We start from the raw sequence: 17,896 nt of genomic DNA, 5'->3' as shown, positions 1-17,896 counted from the left end.
TCCTTATAGATTATGAGACATTACGGACCACAGGTGTTATTCTCGCCACAGTATTGGCTGTTTCAGGCATTCTAATAGCAATGAGTAGGTATCATGTTTCCCTCTCCCGCACATCGACCAGGCCCTCCCCAAATGCCCCAATATAACCTCTGTCGTTTATATTTCTCAAACAGGTAAAAAATTCACAAATTGTGTTAAGTCGTCCTCCAAGTAAGCGTTGTGCTCGAGGCTCGTGGATGACCAGCCTGTGCATGCTGAATGAGTCCGGGCCACGAGTCCGCCTGCTGCGGACCCCCCCCCCCCCCCCCCCTCTTCTAACGAGACGCCCCGTAGCGCCCCCCAAGAACACCCCCCTCCCTCTCTCCCCCCTTAACCCAGAAACACTCCCAACGCATCCCGGAGCCCGCCAGAGCGCGGCGCCGCCACCACCAGACTGACACGCCCCACGCATCCCCGTCCCCCTCGTGCATGGCCCCGGGGGGCAGTCTGCGTTGGGGCGCAACGCTGGGCCGAGTGTGTTGCTAGTGTGGGGGCGGGGCGCCACCGTAGCTAACGGCATGCTGCCTGAACAGAACGCCGGTCTGCTGCCAGAGTCGACAGCATGAGAGGAACCACTGCACCCCGGAGGGACCAAGGGGTGCCCTGTAGTCAGATATAGAGCTGCATCGTGTGTGTGTGTGTCTGGAGGGGCGTTGGGGTACCCTGTAGTCAGATATAGAGCTGCATCGTGTGTGTGTGTCTGGAGGGGCGTTGGGGTGCCCTGTAGTCAGATATAGAGCTGCATCGTGTGTGTGTGTCTGGAGGGGCGTTGGGGTACCCTGTAGTCAGATATAGAGCTGCATCGTGTGTGTGTGTGTCTGGAGGGACGTTGGGGTACCCTGTAGTCAGATATAGAGCTGCATCGTGTGTGTGTGTCTGGAGGGACCAAGGGGTGCCCTGTAGTCAGATATAGAGCTGAGCATCGTGTGTGTGTGTCTGGAGGGACGTTGGGGTACACTGTAGTCAGATATAGAGCTGCATCGTGTGTGTGTGTGTGTCTGGAGGGACGTTGGGGTACCCTGTAGTCAGATATAGAGCTGCATCGTGTGTGTGTGTGTCTGGAGGGGCGTTGGGGTACCCTGTAGTCAGATATAGAGCTGCATCGTGTGTGTGTGTGTCTGGAGGGACGTTGGGGTACCCTGTAGTCAGATATAGAGCTGCATCGTGTGTGTGTGTCTGGAGGGACGTTGGGGTACCCTGTAGTCAGATATAGAGCTGCATCGTGTGTGTGTCCCTGGGAGTACGTTGAGGTAACCTAGTTACACATAGTTACACATTGAGTCAGTTCGCAGAGGTAACCTAGTTACACATAGTTACACATTGAGTCAGTTCGCAGAGGTAACCTAGTTACACATAGTTACACATTGAGTCAGTTCGCAGAGGTAACCTAGTTACATATAGTTACACATTTGGTCAGTGCCTGGGAGTAGAGGCAACCTAGTTACATATCATTACACATTGTGTACCTGGGAGTACGTGGAGGTAACCTAGATACATATAGTAACGCATTATGTGCCTGGGAGTACGTAGAGTTACGCCTAACGTTACACATCAGGTCTTGTCGTGTTCTGTTCCTTTCCTCCGTTTGACACCCCAAGCCTGAGCTGTGTTCTGACTCCTCCCCCTGTCTCCCCCCCTCCCTCCCCCCCTCTCCAGGACTCCCGCTTCTGGGACCCCCATCCCCAAAACAGAAGGTAGGGCCGTCTCTCCTGCCGTGGTCCTCCCCACACCGCAGTAGTCCTGGTCGTGATGGGGGGGGGGCCCGCCGGTCTTACCCTGCTCTGTGCTGTCAGTTCCTCCCCAGACGGTGTAGAGGGGCCGCGGGGGGCCGCGGGGGGCCGCGGGGGGCCGGGACCACCCCGCCGCCAGCCGCCATGGGCCCCGGGCCGCGCTCCTACGGCTGACGGGCCGCCGCCAAGTAGGAGACTGACGGGCCATCGATCCACTTATTCATGCACAGCATTAAGCACCGTTTCTTACGTCTGCGCCGTCGTCCGCTATCGCATCGCATTTCTCGATTCTCAAAGCGCGGAATGTATTAAAACACTAAATAGACATGGATGCACGTGAACGGAGGAGCGGGAATGTGAGGCGGCCCGACGGCTGTCTGTGAAGATTCCCTCCTCCAGAGTAGACGGACTGCATGACGGGAGGAGTCCGATATAGTAACGATTGTACCGTAGAACCCTTTGCCTTGTTAGATGATGGTGCACCCTTCAGACATTTTCAAGCAAAACAATGAAAAGCATGAATTGAAACTGTTCTTAAAATGATGTTACGGAATTTGTTTTGTGAGGTTTTGTGTTTCTCACTTTCTTGATTTTCTATATTTATTATGAGGTTTTATTTAGCATATTCTAAAGCTCCTGTGTCATCTGCATTATAAGGAAATCAGTTATGCATCAAAGTTTAATTCAATGTCGATATAACATAATGTCCTGGTGCATATTGGACATTGTGAATTAAATATATCAAATGTATTTCATTGTTTGGTTTTAAACCTTTTCTCAATTGTACGTAATATTCCTCATGATCACAATACCTGATGTTTAGAATTGCTGTAGGATTATGACATCATGACGTTATAATCCAGATCACAGGGATTTATAAAGTCAGGTTAAATAAACTCTACTCAGCAAGACTTGTTTGGTCCTTTTAATAATATGAATATCTATCTGGCAATAAATCTGCTCTGTACCCACCTTCTGTCTATCTAAATCCATGGACTTTAACTATCTCTTTCTCTCACTACTCTACTTATCTATCTCTATTCTGCCTCTCTAACTCTCTCTCTCTCTCTCTCTTGCTCTCTCTCCTGATCTATCTATCTATCTATCTATCTATATATCTAATGATCTTCTATCTGTCCTCCCTGTTTGTCTGTCGGTCTTTCTTCCATGCATCCATCTGACTATAAACATATAGTGCATGCAGATATTTAACTTTGTAGAGTAAAATATACATTTTCGTTAAAGAATTAGATTTATTGATGGCTGTCAGGATGTAAAGAAAATATTACAAAGAATGCTTCTTAAATAAAGGATAATCTTAATACATGGTTTTCCTGGTAGTGAGGTTGACTGTGTGTCATGGTTTGGCATTATAGTCAATGTGACAGTACTTTATTACAGTGATGATTTAAAAAAAAGACTCAACTAAAGATCAGCAATGTGACTCATACAGTGATGTGTATCATTTGTACCTGGGATCTTTTGACATTTTTCACAGGAAAACACCTCTTTGCACAACAACAAGGTATGCAAAAAACTTTACATAGTAAAAAAGCACAAATGAATCCCCAGACATGCATTCTTAATATAAGAACACATGACATGAACAAAACAAGCATTGTTCATCAATCAATATGACTACCTCATCAATATGATGAATACTAATATGAGTCATAAGAACGATTTCAAAGAAATCAACGCCGTATAGACTTAAACACATCAGAGTGTTCAATTATTAACACTATGGTTAGCCCACAAATCTTGGAGCTAACCAATTTGACCAGATCTAAATTCTTGAAAGAACATGTTTAACATGCGTCAAACCTTTATCTTAGACGTAGCTTCTAACGTTTCGCCTGCAGAACAGCTCTGCACTGAAAAGCCTTTCTATCATAAGTAATCCTAATAAAACTCATATTCATAATGACCCACACGTCAACCTTGTGTTGTTCTCAATCTGAACAATAATCAGATTCCGATCAATAAATTAAGGAAAGCTCCAGAAGATCCTCCAAACTCCCCCGCCTGGACCAGTGAGTGGCGCGGTCCGCCGGCGACCGTCCCCGGGTGCAGTGGGCCGACGGTTGGACGTGGGGGGGGGGGGGGGCGTTCTGGTTAGACCTGGTCCTGAGAGGAGGACCGTGGGCGCCGGGCGGTCACTCCGCGCCTCCTCAGCAGGAGCTTCAGCTGAAGGAAGGAAGGAAGAGATGAGCCTTCATTTAATGTCTCTACTGCAGAGGGGAGGGGCTCTGGTCCCTGTTGGGCTGGGTCCAGGGGGGGCTCTGGGTCCAGGGGGGTCTGGGTTAGGGGGGTCTGGGTTAGGGGTCTCTGGGTTAGGGGGGTCTCTGGGTTAGGGGGGTCTCTGGGTCCAGGGGGGGCTCTGGGTTAGGGGGGTCTCTGGGTTAGGGGGGTCTCTGGGTTAGGGGGGTCTCTGGGTCCAGGGGGGGCTCTGGGTCCAGGGGGGTCTGGGTTAGGGGGGTCTGGGTTAGGGGTCTCTGGGTTAGGGGGGTCTCTGGGTTAGGGGGGTCTCTGGGTTAGGGGGGTCTCTGGGTTAGGGGGGTCTCTGGGTTAGGGGGGTCTCTGGGTCCAGGGGGGGCTCTGGGTTAGGGGGGGCTCTGGGTTAGGGGGGGCTCTGGGTTAGGGGGGTCTCTGGGTTAGGGGTCTCTGGGTTAGGGGGGTCTCTGGGTTAGGGGGGGTTTCGGGGGGGTTTCGGGGCTCACCTGCTCCCCCTCAGGTCCTCTCTGGAGCATCTGAGCGGGCTGGAGGTGCTCCTGGTTGCGGACGCTGGGGTCCGCCCCCTCGCGAAGCAGCAGCTGCAGCGCTTCCTTCTGGTGCGCGTTGCCATGGAGACTGGCTGCCATGTGCAGAGCCGTGTGGCCGTGAGCCTGCGCATGGGGGGGGGCACCGAGACACAGCTCAGTACCTGGGGCCGCATGCAATAAAAAGCCCTGAAACTGTGAACGTGATGAAGTGACGGCGTTTCGTTCTGCCGCATTCGGGGACAAACCTTCATGTTGACAAAGTCCTGCCTGTTGGCCAGGGGGATCCGGAGCAGGTAGCGGACCAGCTCGATGTTGCCCTCCTTCACAGCCACGTGCAGCACCGTCATGTTGCTCTTGATCTCCTGGTAGAAGGCAGAAGGTACGGTTTGGTCAAACACTGTGTAGAGCGACGGATGGAGAAACACAGAGGGAGAGGACGCCGTTACGTTGGTGCAGGCGACCGCCGGAGCACTGCTCTCATGCGGCGGGTTTTATGGTGATTAGTACCACCGTTGGCTCAGGACCCAGCTATATCAATCAGCAGGGCTCTGTTTAACTGCATCCAGATTAAAGCCTAGAACAGTAGTATGTGTTTGTGTACTTATACCTTATTGTGCAAGACAAGCACAATACTAGTTTTGACACAGACACACTCACACTGCCATTTTGTCGGTGTGTGTGCCATTGGGATTTAGTTTGGCCTTTAGGGTGGGGGGGGGGGGGGGGGGGGGTTCATGTAAAGTGGCTGAGTGCTGCGTGACTGGGCTGTGATAAAAAGCTAATTGGCTTGATTTGAATATCAAGTTGCTGTAGTTCTGGTATTAGGTGCTCGGATGGGCAGGGAGTCACGCTGAAGGCCTGAACCACTTTTACACTGGGGGCAGAATCCTGGAGGCTTAAGGCTCGCAAGTTAGTGACCCTCCACCAATAACCCCATCTGTATACCAGCCATTACTATTACTGAGCCACCATCGCCCTCTAACAGTGATCACCAACCGCAACGTCTTTAATGCCTACTATTCATCAAGCCCTGGATACAGGGATGAGCAGTCCTCAGTTTACAGGCTGATTCAGGGAGGAGCATTCCTCAGTTTACAGGCTGATTCAGGGTTGAGCAGTCCTGGTGTTACAGGCTGATTCAGGGAGGAGCATTCCTGGGGTAACAGGCTGATCAGGGTTGAGCAGTCCTGGGGTTACAGGCTGATTCAGGGAGGAGCATTCCTGGGGTAACAGGCTGATCAGGGTTGAGCAGTCCTGGGGTTACAGGCTGATCAGGGTTCAGCAGTCCTGGGGTTACAGGCTGATCAGGGTTCAGCAGTCCTGGGGTTACAGGCTGATCAGGGTTCAGCAGTCCTGGGGTTACAGGCTGATTCAGGGTTCAGCAGTCCTGGGGTTACAGGCTGATCAGGGTTCAGCAGTCCTGGGGTTACAGGCTGATCAGGGTTCAGCAGTCCTGGGGTAACAGGCTGATCAGGGTTGAGCAGTCCTGGGGTTACAGGCTGATCAGGGTTCAGCAGTCCTGGGGTTACAGGCTGATCAGGGTTCAGCAGTCCTGGGGTTACAGGCTGATTCAGGGTTCAGCAGTCCTGGGGTTACAGGCTGATCAGGGTTCAGCAGTCCTGGGGTTACAGGCTGATTCAGGGTTCAGCAGTCCTGGGGTTACAGGCTGATCAGGGTTCAGCAGTCCTGGGGTTACAGGCTGATTCAGGGTTCAGCAGTCCTGCGTTACCTGGCTGACCAGCGAGGCTCCCGCGCTCAGCAGCAGGTAGATGCAGGACAGACGGTCCACCGGAGGGCTCTGCAGGCCGGGGTCCCGGGGCCGGGGCCCGGACGGGGGTCTGATGCTGGCGCAGTGGGCCACCGCCGCGCAGTGGAGGGGGGTCATACCTGTTGGGACGAGGGGAGGGGTTACACCTGGGGTCAGCACACCTGGACGGAGACCTGGAGACACTACTGGGTATACACCTGGGATCTACTGGGTATACACCTGGGATCTACTGGGTATACACCTGGGATCTACTGGGTATACACCTGGGATCTACTGGGTATACACCTGGGATCTACTGGGTATACACCTGGGATCTACTGGGTATGCACCTGTAGAAGCTACTGGGTATACACCCCCTCTTTCTATTCTGGTAACAGTGGGATGGAGCTCTTCATAACATGTCACTGTTCTTGTGATCTAATGGGTATCTCTCACATAGCTTAACAGAAGTTCTTCAAGTTATTTTTAACTGATATCAATACCTTCAAAATTGCAGGCTTCCATTTGCACAGCGAGTCCTGAGGAGAGGATGACCTAAAGAAACACGTTTCACCCTGTTAGTAAATACTGCATGAGGCGTAATGAGTTCATTTAATAACAAAACCTACTTCTACTACTACTACTGCTAGTACTACTACGACTACTACCACTACTGCTAGTACTACTACTACTACAACTACCACTACTACTAATACTACTACAACCATCACTACTACTACTACTACTACTACAACCACTACTACTACTACTACGACTACTACCACTACTGCTAGTACTACTACTACTACTAGTACTACTACTACTACTACTACTACTACTACCATCACTACTACTACCACTACTACTACCACTACTACTACTAGTACTACTACTACTACTACCACTACTACTACTACTACTACTACTACTACTACTACTACTACCACTACTACTACCACTACTACTACAACCATCACTACTACTACTACTACTACAACAACCACTACTACTACTACAACAACCACTACTACTACTACAACAACCACTACTACTACTACTACTACTACTACTACTACTACTACTACCACTACTACTACCACTACTACTACTACTACTACTACTACTACTACCACTACTACTGCTACCACTACTACTACTACTACTACCATCACTACTACTACCACTACTACTACCACTACTACTACTAGTACTACTACTACTACTACTACTACTACTACTACTACTACTACCACTACTACTACCACTACTACTACAACCATCACTACTACTACTACTACTACAACAACCACTACTACTACTACAACAACCACTACTACTACTACAACAACCACTACTACTACTACTACTACTACCACTACTACTACCACTACTACTACTACTACCACCACTACTACTACTACTACTACTACTACTACTACTACTACTACCACTACTACTACTACTACCACTACTACTGCTACCACTACTACTACTACTACTACAACAACCACTACTACTACTACTACTACTACTACTACTGCTACCACTACTACTACTACTACCACTACTACTGCTACCACTACTACCACTACTACTACTAGTACTACTACCATCACTACTACTACCACTACTACTACCACTACTACTACTAGTACTACTACCATCACTACTACTACCACTACTACTACCACTACTACTACTAGTACTACTACCATCACTACTACTACCACTACTACTACCACTACTACTACTAGTACTACTACTACTACCACCACTACTACTACTACTACCACTACTACTACCACTATTACTACCACTACTACTACAACCATCACTACTACTACTACTACTACAACAACCACTACTACTAATACTACTACTACTACTACTACCACTACTACTACTACCACTACTACCACTACTACCACCACTACTACTAGTTACTACTACTACTACCACCACTACTACTACTACTACTACTACTACTACCACTACTACTACCACTATTACTACCACTACTACTACAACCATCACTACTACTACTACCACTACTACTACTACTACAACAACCACTACTACCACTACTACCACCACTACTACTAGTTACTACTACTACTACTACCACCACTACCACCACCACTATCACTACCAATCATCACTACCAGTACCAACCACCACTACCACTACTACTACTACTACTAACATCACTACTACTACTACATTCCTACTCGGACTCTACCTGCAGCACGGCGAGGAAGCCGCTGCTGGCGGCGAGATGCAGCGGCGTCTGCCCGTTGACGTCGCAGGCGTTGACGTCGGCCCCGAGCGACAGCAGGTCCAGGGCGATCTGCGGCTGGTTGGCGGTCACGGCCACCAGCAGAGCGGTCTGGGACACAGACACACTGTTAGACAGCTCTCTCACAGAGAGGACACGCAGGCTGTGGACGCTCTGGGGGTCGGGGGGGGTGGGGGTGCACCTTGCCCTTGTGCTCCCTGGCGTCCAGACGGCCGAGGCCCCGGAGCTTCTCCGCAGCGGCGTAGGCGCACTCGCGGAGGCCCTTGGCCGAGTAGATGTGCAGGATCCTGAGGAGACGAGAACACGGTTCAGGCTCAGTGGCCGGGAAAGGAAAACCTAAGACAGAAACGAATGGTGGAAACCCCTCTGAGCGTCGTCCCCGGAGCTCCCTGTCCTGAGAACGGCCGGGGTTAGTCTCTAAGCGCTTAGTCAGAGTTTCTATTAACCTGTAAAGCCGACGGCTGACTCATACTTTCACTCACATAACCGAGATTTCTCTCGAAAGGACATTTACATCTCCTTGTTTCTATGGCCGTTATCGAAAAAAAAGGAACCAATGATTAGTTTGTGACCTTTAAATCAAACCACAATGTGTAAAACAATGTGTCAGTATCTGACAGGAGCATGTACGTACGACATGATGTTCATCTCGCTCTCTAGAGTCTTCTAAGAGCTTTGAGTGGTGCTAAAGGATGGTCCTCTTACCCATGGGTAAAAACATGAATCGATATATCATGTATCTATGTATCATGTATCTATATATCATGTATCTTTATATCATGTATATATATGTAAAGTATCTATATGTCATGTATCTAAACATCATGTATCTATAAATCATGATTCTATAGATAATGTATTTATTATAATGTATCTATATATCCTGTATCTATAAATCATGATTCAATAGATAATGTATTTATTATAATGTATCTATATATCCTGTATCTATAAATCATGATTCTATAGATAATGTATATTATAATGTGTTGATACATCCTGTATCTATAAATCATGATTCTATAGATAATGTATATCATAATGTGTCTCTACATCCTGTATCTATAAATCATGATTCTATAGATAATGTATATTATAATGTGTCTCTACATCATGATTCTATAGATAATGTATATCATAACGGGTCTCTACATCCTGTATCTATAAATCATGATTCTGTAGATAATGTATATCATAATGTGTCTCTACATCCTGTGTCTATAAATCATGATTCTGTAGATAATGTATATTATAACGTGTCTCTACATCCTGTATCTATAAATCATGATTCTGTAGATAATGTATATCATAATGTGTCTCTACATCCTGTGTCTATAAATCATGATTCTATAGATAATGTATATCATAACGTGTCTCTACATCATGATTCTATAGATAATGTATATCATAACGTGTCTCTACATCATGATTCTATAGATAATGTATATCATAACGTGTCTCTACATCATGATTCTATAGATAATGTATATCATAACGTGTCTCTACATCATGATTCTATAGATAATGTATATCATAACGTGTCTCTACATCATGATTCTATAGATAATGTATATCATAATGTGTCTCTACATCCTGTGTCCAGGCCGGCAGACTCACGTGTCCCCGTCCTCGTCCTGCCGGGTGTAGTCCATCTCCCGGACCGTCTGCCTGGCCTCGGCCAGCCCCTGGGGGTCCAGCTGGGGGTCCAGCTGGGGGTCCAGCCCCTGGGGGACCAGCTGGGGGCCGGGGCCGGGGCCCGGGGCGACGTCTGGGGGCCAGAAGGGCCCTGGAGCGGCGTCCTTTGCAGAGCACTGCTGGGGAGCGGAGGGAGGTGATGATAGAGTCCTGCTCAGTAAGGCCCACATCACGCAGCACACAGGAGGGTGATACTACAGTAGAGGTAGTCACATACACATCTATAATACTGTAACGCAAGTACTATTGTAATGAAATACAATACTGCCACGTAAGTACCAGTCTAATGCAATATAATACTGTAACATAAAGTGTAATAAAATACAGTGCTTGAACTTAAGTGCTATTGTAATAAAATTAGGGCTGGGCAATTAAGCTGCGATTAGTCACATAGTATGCTGAGTTAATTTAAATAAAATGATGACAAATTATGACAAATTATCATTCATACCAAATAAGCATACTTAATGAGCAAAAACTAGGCCAAGTGATCTTGAGGGAGTTTTATTGACTCACTCAGTGTGGGTCACTTACTGAATGTGTGATTTAATAGAAAAACCAAAATGATTTCTGATATGAATGTTGACAATCTGTAGGCAAAACCTTTCAAAATTAAAGTAAAAAAGGACGCCCGTTGATGCATCATTGGTATTAATCGCGTTAAAACAAGATTGAGTTAAAGCGTAATTATCGCGTTAACTTGCCCACCCCTAAAAAAAATACAATGTTTTTACTTTCGTGCTATTGTCATACGATTCAATACCTTGACTTTTGTAATATTACTACTATTGTAATACAGTGTAATTATTCAGCATCAGAACATTTTTGTGGAAGCTTTCAATCCTCGGCTGCAGCTATTGAGGCAATCCAGGGTCCAGACAGTCGGACTAGAAGCACGATGGCTCCACAATAAGAGCGCAGTGACTGCCCTAGTACTTACGTTACAATATTACATTGTTTTGGACTAGCAGCGGCCCTCTATGAAGGGGCGCTCTATGAAGAGGCCCTCTACGAAGGGGCCCTCTACGAAGGGGCCCTCTACGAAGGGGCCCTCTATGAAGAGGCCCTCTACGAAGGGGCCCTCTACGAAGGGGCCCTCTACGAAGGGGCCCTCTATGAAGGGGCCCTCTATGAAGAGGCCCTCTACGAAGGGGCCCTCTACGAAGGGGCCCTCTACGAAGGGGCCCTCTATGAAGAGGCCCTCTACGAAGGGGCCCTCTACGAAGGGGCCCTCTACGAAGGGGCCCTCTACGAAGGGGCCCTCTACGAAGGGGCCCTCTACGAAGGGGCCCTCTATGAAGGGGCCCTCTATGAAGAGGCCCTCTACGAAGGGGCCCTCTACGAAGGGGCCCTCTACGAAGGGGCCCTCTACGAAGGGGCCCTCTACGAAGGGGCCCTCTACGAAGGGGCCCTCTACGAAGGGGCCCTCTATGAAGGGGCCCTCTGCGACGGCTGAGGACAGGGCTTACGTATGTGTGGGGCATGGCGGTGGCTTGGTACCCCTCCAGCGGGAGGCTGTAGCCGGCCGGGGCCGGGTAGGTGGTCCACAGAGACCCAGGGCCGTAGTAGCTCTCTGCGGACGGGGCCCACTGCTGCTCGCTCAGGGCCATGTCTGGGTAGCCGGCTGGGGCCCCTGGGGGGGGGTCACATGGGTTATCTCCAGAATGGGTCCCACACACCAGAATCAAACGGACTGGGTCCTTGTATGTTTACAACACACAGGTCAAAGACTGATAGTAACACTAGACGTGAAACACGTTTTTCGCTTTCTCTTTTCTTCTAGCGGTGGTTTCGTTCTTTTGGGAACAGTGTCTCCGATACCTTCTCTAGTGGAACCGTTCCTTACCTGTAGAACTCGTGGGCTGGGCTGCTGAGGAGCTCTGCAGGCAGAACAACGAGAGGGTTACACACACAGGCTGACAACTCCTGGTCATCCAGTGAATACTACTGAGTCAGTCAGTCAGGCAGTCGGTCAATCAGGCAGTCAGTCAGTCCGCCGTGAGGGATGGAGTGAGTGAGTAAGTGATTGTGTGTCTGAGAGTGAGTCAGTGAGTGAGTGAGTAAGTGAGTGACTGTGTGATTGTGTGAGTGAGGGAGGGAGTGAGAGAGTGTGTATGTGAGTGAGGGAGTGAAGCGGGTCGTACCGGCGGTGCAGTGAAGGCCTCAGGGCTGGTTCCTGCCAGCGAGCAGGACTGACCCTCTGAAGGATCCTCACACAGAGCCTCCCGCTTCCTCTTCTGCTCCAGGAGCTCCTTCACCGTGGGCGGAGGGTAGCACAGCTTTTCCTTCGGTGCTGTGGATCCAGGACATGGAGAATCACAGGAGAATCACAGGAGAATGAGGACATGAAGAATCACAGGAGAATCACAGGAGGACATGGAGAACCACAGGAGAATCACAGGAGAATGAGGACATGAAGAATCACAGGAGAATCACAGGAGAATGAGGACATGAAGAATCACAGGAGAATCACAGGAGAATGAGGACATGGAGAATCACAGGAGAATTACAGGAGAATGAGGACATGAAGAATCACAGGAGAATCACAGGAGAATGAGGACATGGAGAATCACAGGAGAATGAGGACATGAAGAATCACAGGAGAATCACAGGAGAATGAGGGCATGGGGAATCACAGGAGAATCACAGGAGAATGAGGACATGAAGAATCACAGGAGAATCACAGGAGAATGAGGGCATGGAGAATCACAGGAGAATCACAGGAGAATGAGGACATGAAGAATCACAGGAGAATCACAGGAGAATGAGGACATGGAGAATCACAGGAGAATGATGACATGAAGAATCACAGGAGAATCACAGGAGAATGAGGGCATGGAGAATCACAGGAGAATCACAGGAGAATGAGGACATGAAGAATCACAGGAGAATCACAGGAGAATGAGGGCATGGAGAATCACAGGAGAATGAGGACATGAAGAATCACAGGAGAATGAGGACATGGAGAATCACAGGAGAATGAGGACATGAAGAATCACAGGAGAATCACAGGAGAATGAGAGCATGGAGAATCACAGGAGAATTACAGGAGAATGAGGACATGAAGAATCACAGGAGAATCACAGGAGAATGAGGACATGGAGAATCACAGGAGAATGAGGACATGAAGAATCACAGGAGAATCACAGGAGAATGAGGGCATGGGGAATCACAGGAGAATCACAGGAGAATGAGGACATGAAGAATCACAGGAGAATCACAGGAGAATGAGGGCATGGAGAATCACAGGAGAATCACAGGAGAATGAGGACATGAAGAATCACAGGAGAATCACAGGAGAATGAGGACATGGAGAATCACAGGAGAATGATGACATGAAGAATCACAGGAGAATGAGGGCATGGAGAATCACAGGAGAATCACAGGAGAATGAGGACATGAAGAATCACAGGAGAATCACAGGAGAATGAGGGCATGGAGAATCACAGGAGAATGAGGACATGAAGAATCACAGGAGAATCACAGGAGAATGAGGACATGGAGAATCACAGGAGAATCCCAGGAGAATGAAGACATGAAGAATCACAGGAGAATGAGGACATGAAGAATCAGAAGAGAATGACGACATGAAGAATCACAGGAGAATGAGTACATGAGGAATCACAGGACAATGATGACATTCAGGACATGAAGATCCACATGCGATAATGTCATTTAGAAGATGAAGATCCACTTGAGATGACATTAAGAAGATGAGGTCCACAAAATAATTAGGATCTATACTGTTGCAGGTTGTATGTTGTGTACGTATGATCTTTGTTTTCAGGATGTAACGGGTGAGGAATGATCACTAGCTCAACCCTCAGCATGATCAAAACCATGACGGCATTTCCATCATCATGCCCCCAGAGACCACTTCTAAGGTACGTCTGGAAGCCTGGGACTTTGGGGAGAGTGAAAGCGAACGCCGCAGACACCTTTCCACGCCGTGTGGAACCACGGAGAGAACCGAGACACCTCTTCCACGAGGGACTGGTGGTTCTGGGATGGTGTCACCACGGCTCGTCTTCTGCTTCCTGCCTCGCTCCGTTACGCTCACCATGCTAAACCCCACCTCTTCCTGCCCGGGGTACGTCAGCCCTTTGGTCTCGTGCTGACATAGAGCGCTCCCCCATTTCTCCCCCCCCCCCCCCCCCCCCTACACACATGCTGGTGTTACACCAGGGGGGTGGAACTGTTCACGTTAGCAGTGCATGCGCAGTGATGTGTAGGCTGCTGCTTTTCATTTCGAGGACTACCGGAGTTTCCCAATTCGTTTCTATTCAGACACATGTCTTTGTTTACGTGTTCGGGGCTCTGTGTGTATAGGGTGGCAACCGGCAGGCGCCTTACGATACGAATTACAGAGTTTTGAGCACCGAAATAATACAATAAGAGACATGCATCCCTAGTTAATATTGCGATGTTACAATTTTTTGTTGTGTTCTACAGGTAATTGTTTAAATGTATATAAACAGAACAGAACGTTGTTAACGGAAAGTGACTATATCCCCCTCAATAGGACTGGGCAATTTTTACAAAATGTATATATACTTGTACTTTTGAAGTATTGCGGAAGCAAAAAAATCCAAATCCGACACAAATGGATTTCTTTCCCCCATCCCTTCTCTGTATGACACTTTAATATAGGCTAATAAAGATTTGATTAACGCATCACATTAACAACAATATCGTCATGGTAGGCAAATTATCATTGATAAATAATGAAGAAGAGTCATAACTCTCAAATATGTTATCTCCAAGGAAACAGAAGTTTTATGGTCCAGGGAAAAATAATAATAATGATGATGTGCAGGGTTTAATAAAAAATGAAAAATGAAAATCACATCGATTGTTTGTGTTGAAAAAACTAATATTTCTTGGTGAATTATATGATGCCGTAATCCTGCCTCTCAAAACAACTTTGTATTTTCAGTGTTAGCTATCGTCTTTATTTTAAGAGTTATTCTGATCTATGGTCTAAAGAGTGGTGGTCAATAGGCCTACAGGCTCTTTTAACAACAGATCCTCATCCCGACACATTGAACGCTCCTCGTCCATTAAGCGTTTTGTAAAGAGATATTTCATTCGTGACTCATAGTTATAGAATGGGAGTGACACTGCTATGCATATTAGATGATCAATTGTAAAGTCCGACCTCAAGTCTCCCTTCTCCCTGCTCAGTCTTTTAAAGTAAATGCCATTGATTCGTCACGCATACTGAAGATGTAATCTGCCAACAAGGGTCTAACCCACAGCATGTGATGGGAAAAGCACATGTGAAGATACACTTCACCTGACATTTAAGAGAATCAAATGTCAACGTGATAGAGAGTCGGGAGAGAGCGAGGTAACATTTGCTAAAGGGCACAGGGAAGCCTGCCCAGTAGTGTGCGGTACGGAAGGTTGAGGTAAGAGAGTTGTAAGGTAAACGGCGTAAAGGTAGTTCGCGGTAGTGCGTAAAGCCCTGGCCAGCCCGCCGCCCCGCCCGTGGGCGGAGGGGATTCCACGCTGGTCCCCTGACCCGTTTGGTGGAAAGGTTACCGATGAGAAACCATAACAGGACGGGTGCTTCCCGGACTTTCACCCCGAGGATTTGCATAAAATTCACGAAACCGAGTCCGCTGTTCTCTTACTGTAATCCGACCGAGGAAAATACACGAGTGGACGACAAATAGAAGAATGTCGCCTGCAGACGATTCTGTATTCACCCCATCCAAATACAAGTTATACAATAACTATTACTTCTTTTGAAATCCAGACACTTGTTAAAACGGGAAGTGAAATAACGGCAGCGCTACGTCAGGGTTTCCCCAATTGGCCATTTAAACAGATTGACGTCATCATCATTATTATTATTATTATTATTATTAATAATAATAATAATAATAATAGGAATGTCATGTCAAAAACAAGATGAATCCTAAGAATGTTTTTCATTAGACCCGGGCTCCTGCAGTAGTCCATCTGTCAGCTGAGACCCAGAGACAAATGTCAACAAAGAAGATGAATGAATAACATGTCGACTCACATTTCTCCCAGTGCATCTTCTGTCTTCAGCTGCCGACTGTGTTCCAGGTCAGAGCGTTGTCTCTCTGATCCCTCACTGTGTGTGTACTGTGTATGATCTGCTCCATGCTGCCGCCAATGGTTTTATATAGAGTATCGAGCAGACAACGTATGGGCCACGCCCACACCAGCTTGTCGCTGAAAGTTTCCGACCATTCTTTCTGCTTCCCTCCCTTTGATAAACCTTATATTTTCGACAAGTTTCCTTTTCGTCTTTCCATGTGATAACGGAGAAGGGAGACATAGGATAGAATATTTTTAAAAAACTAATCAAATTGACCAATTCAAAATCTATAGGCTTCTGCCTTAATCTAGGCCTGTTTAAGCATCTGTGAACTATCTTCACAAATACAGATCATTTTAAGAACGTTATGGAAATAATTTCACCCGTGAATAATTTAAAAAGTTAGGAATGAAAGAAGGATGAGAGGATGAGAGACATTCAGACAAAGTAAGATAGTTATAGTGAACTTTTTTCTTAAACTGCAACCGAAGCGCTAAAGAAATATGCTAAATGAGATGTTTGACGGGAGATTGATAAAGATGTTAGAATTGAGACTGAAAGAGATTTACTCCATGTGTTCTATTTAATAACACCATACTTAACTACAAAAGCATTTCTGCAGAAAATGCGGTGAGTGCTGTAGTACAAAGTCGGGTTGAAAATATGTTTTAATAAAAATTCTAAATGGCTTAAATCAAGTGAATGGATTTGAACAGAGTTCAAAAGTCTAAATGAAATAAACAGTGTAAACATGCACACCATTTGAAAGCAATTCATTGGTTGGACCAAATAAATGACAGCTGAATGAAAAGCGCAAAGCATTGATAAAAATGCAGATGTGTAAAAGGTATTTAACTGAAGAATCGGAAAGGTCAAATGCATTGCCCTGCACTGCTGAAAAATCTGCAAGATGTAAATCTTGCAGATTCTTCAGTTAAAAAATCTGATATATATTGTTACAAAAGCTGGAAGCTAAACTGTAATACTGTCAAAGCTGGAAGGTAGTAGTGGTACTACCTGTTGTAGTAGTAGTAGTAGTAGTAGTAGCAATGAGCGTAGTAGTAGCAGCTGAAGTAGTAGTAGTTGCTTAAGTAGTACTAGTAGCTAAAGTAGTTGTAGTAGCCTAGCTGAAGTAATAGTGGAACTAGCGGCACAAACTATATGCCATATGAAAGGTATGGTATTGATTGATGTTTGTAGAAAGAATTATAATAATCCCGCCTGTTCTTTTTTAAACCAGCGAAATTGTATGTGCTCGCCTATTGCTAATTTTCCCATTCTAACGTTATTAAAACTAGTCCAATTGGGCGGGAAAAAATCACCCAATCAGACAACGTCGTCGCGCTCTAACCTCAGCGTAACTCAATCCAACGGAAAACCAGCCGGCATGGAACTTAGTGATTTAGAAAAAGTATAAAGGTAATCGAAATTCTGTTACCAGATATTGAAGATACAAGTGTGTTGATTTGTTAAACCTTTGAATTGAGGTTAACGATAAAATATTGACCAAGTTATGAAGTCTGAAGCAGTAAGCGTCAGTTAATGAGCAGACGG

At 46.8% G+C, this 17,896-nt stretch overlaps 1 protein-coding gene across 1 annotated transcript; it reads right to left on the bottom strand.

Moving 5' to 3' along the window:
* Positions 1-2,706: 2,706 nt before the first annotated feature.
* On the bottom strand, positions 2,707-16,441 carry LOC132460215 (NF-kappa-B inhibitor delta). The gene is made up of 12 exons (XM_060055306.1): positions 16,301-16,441; positions 12,414-12,562; positions 12,116-12,149; positions 11,739-11,902; positions 10,192-10,385; positions 8,756-8,861; positions 8,518-8,664; positions 6,782-6,833; positions 6,261-6,418; positions 4,777-4,893; positions 4,490-4,654; positions 2,707-3,956 (listed from the first exon to the last, which is right to left on the bottom strand). Exons 1-12 carry the CDS (start codon positions 16,314-16,316, stop codon positions 3,885-3,887), a joined length of 1,374 nt encoding a protein of 457 aa, XP_059911289.1. The 5' UTR covers positions 16,317-16,441; the 3' UTR covers positions 2,707-3,884.
* Between the last annotated feature and the right edge of the window lie 1,455 nt (positions 16,442-17,896).

The sequence above is a fragment of the Gadus macrocephalus genome, chromosome 6, assembly GCF_031168955.1.
Source record: "Gadus macrocephalus chromosome 6, ASM3116895v1".
NCBI classification, from domain to species: Eukaryota; Metazoa; Chordata; class Actinopteri; order Gadiformes; family Gadidae; genus Gadus; species Gadus macrocephalus.
The sequence above is the reverse complement of the archived record's forward strand: the minus strand, read 5'-3'. Positions and strand labels throughout refer to the sequence as shown.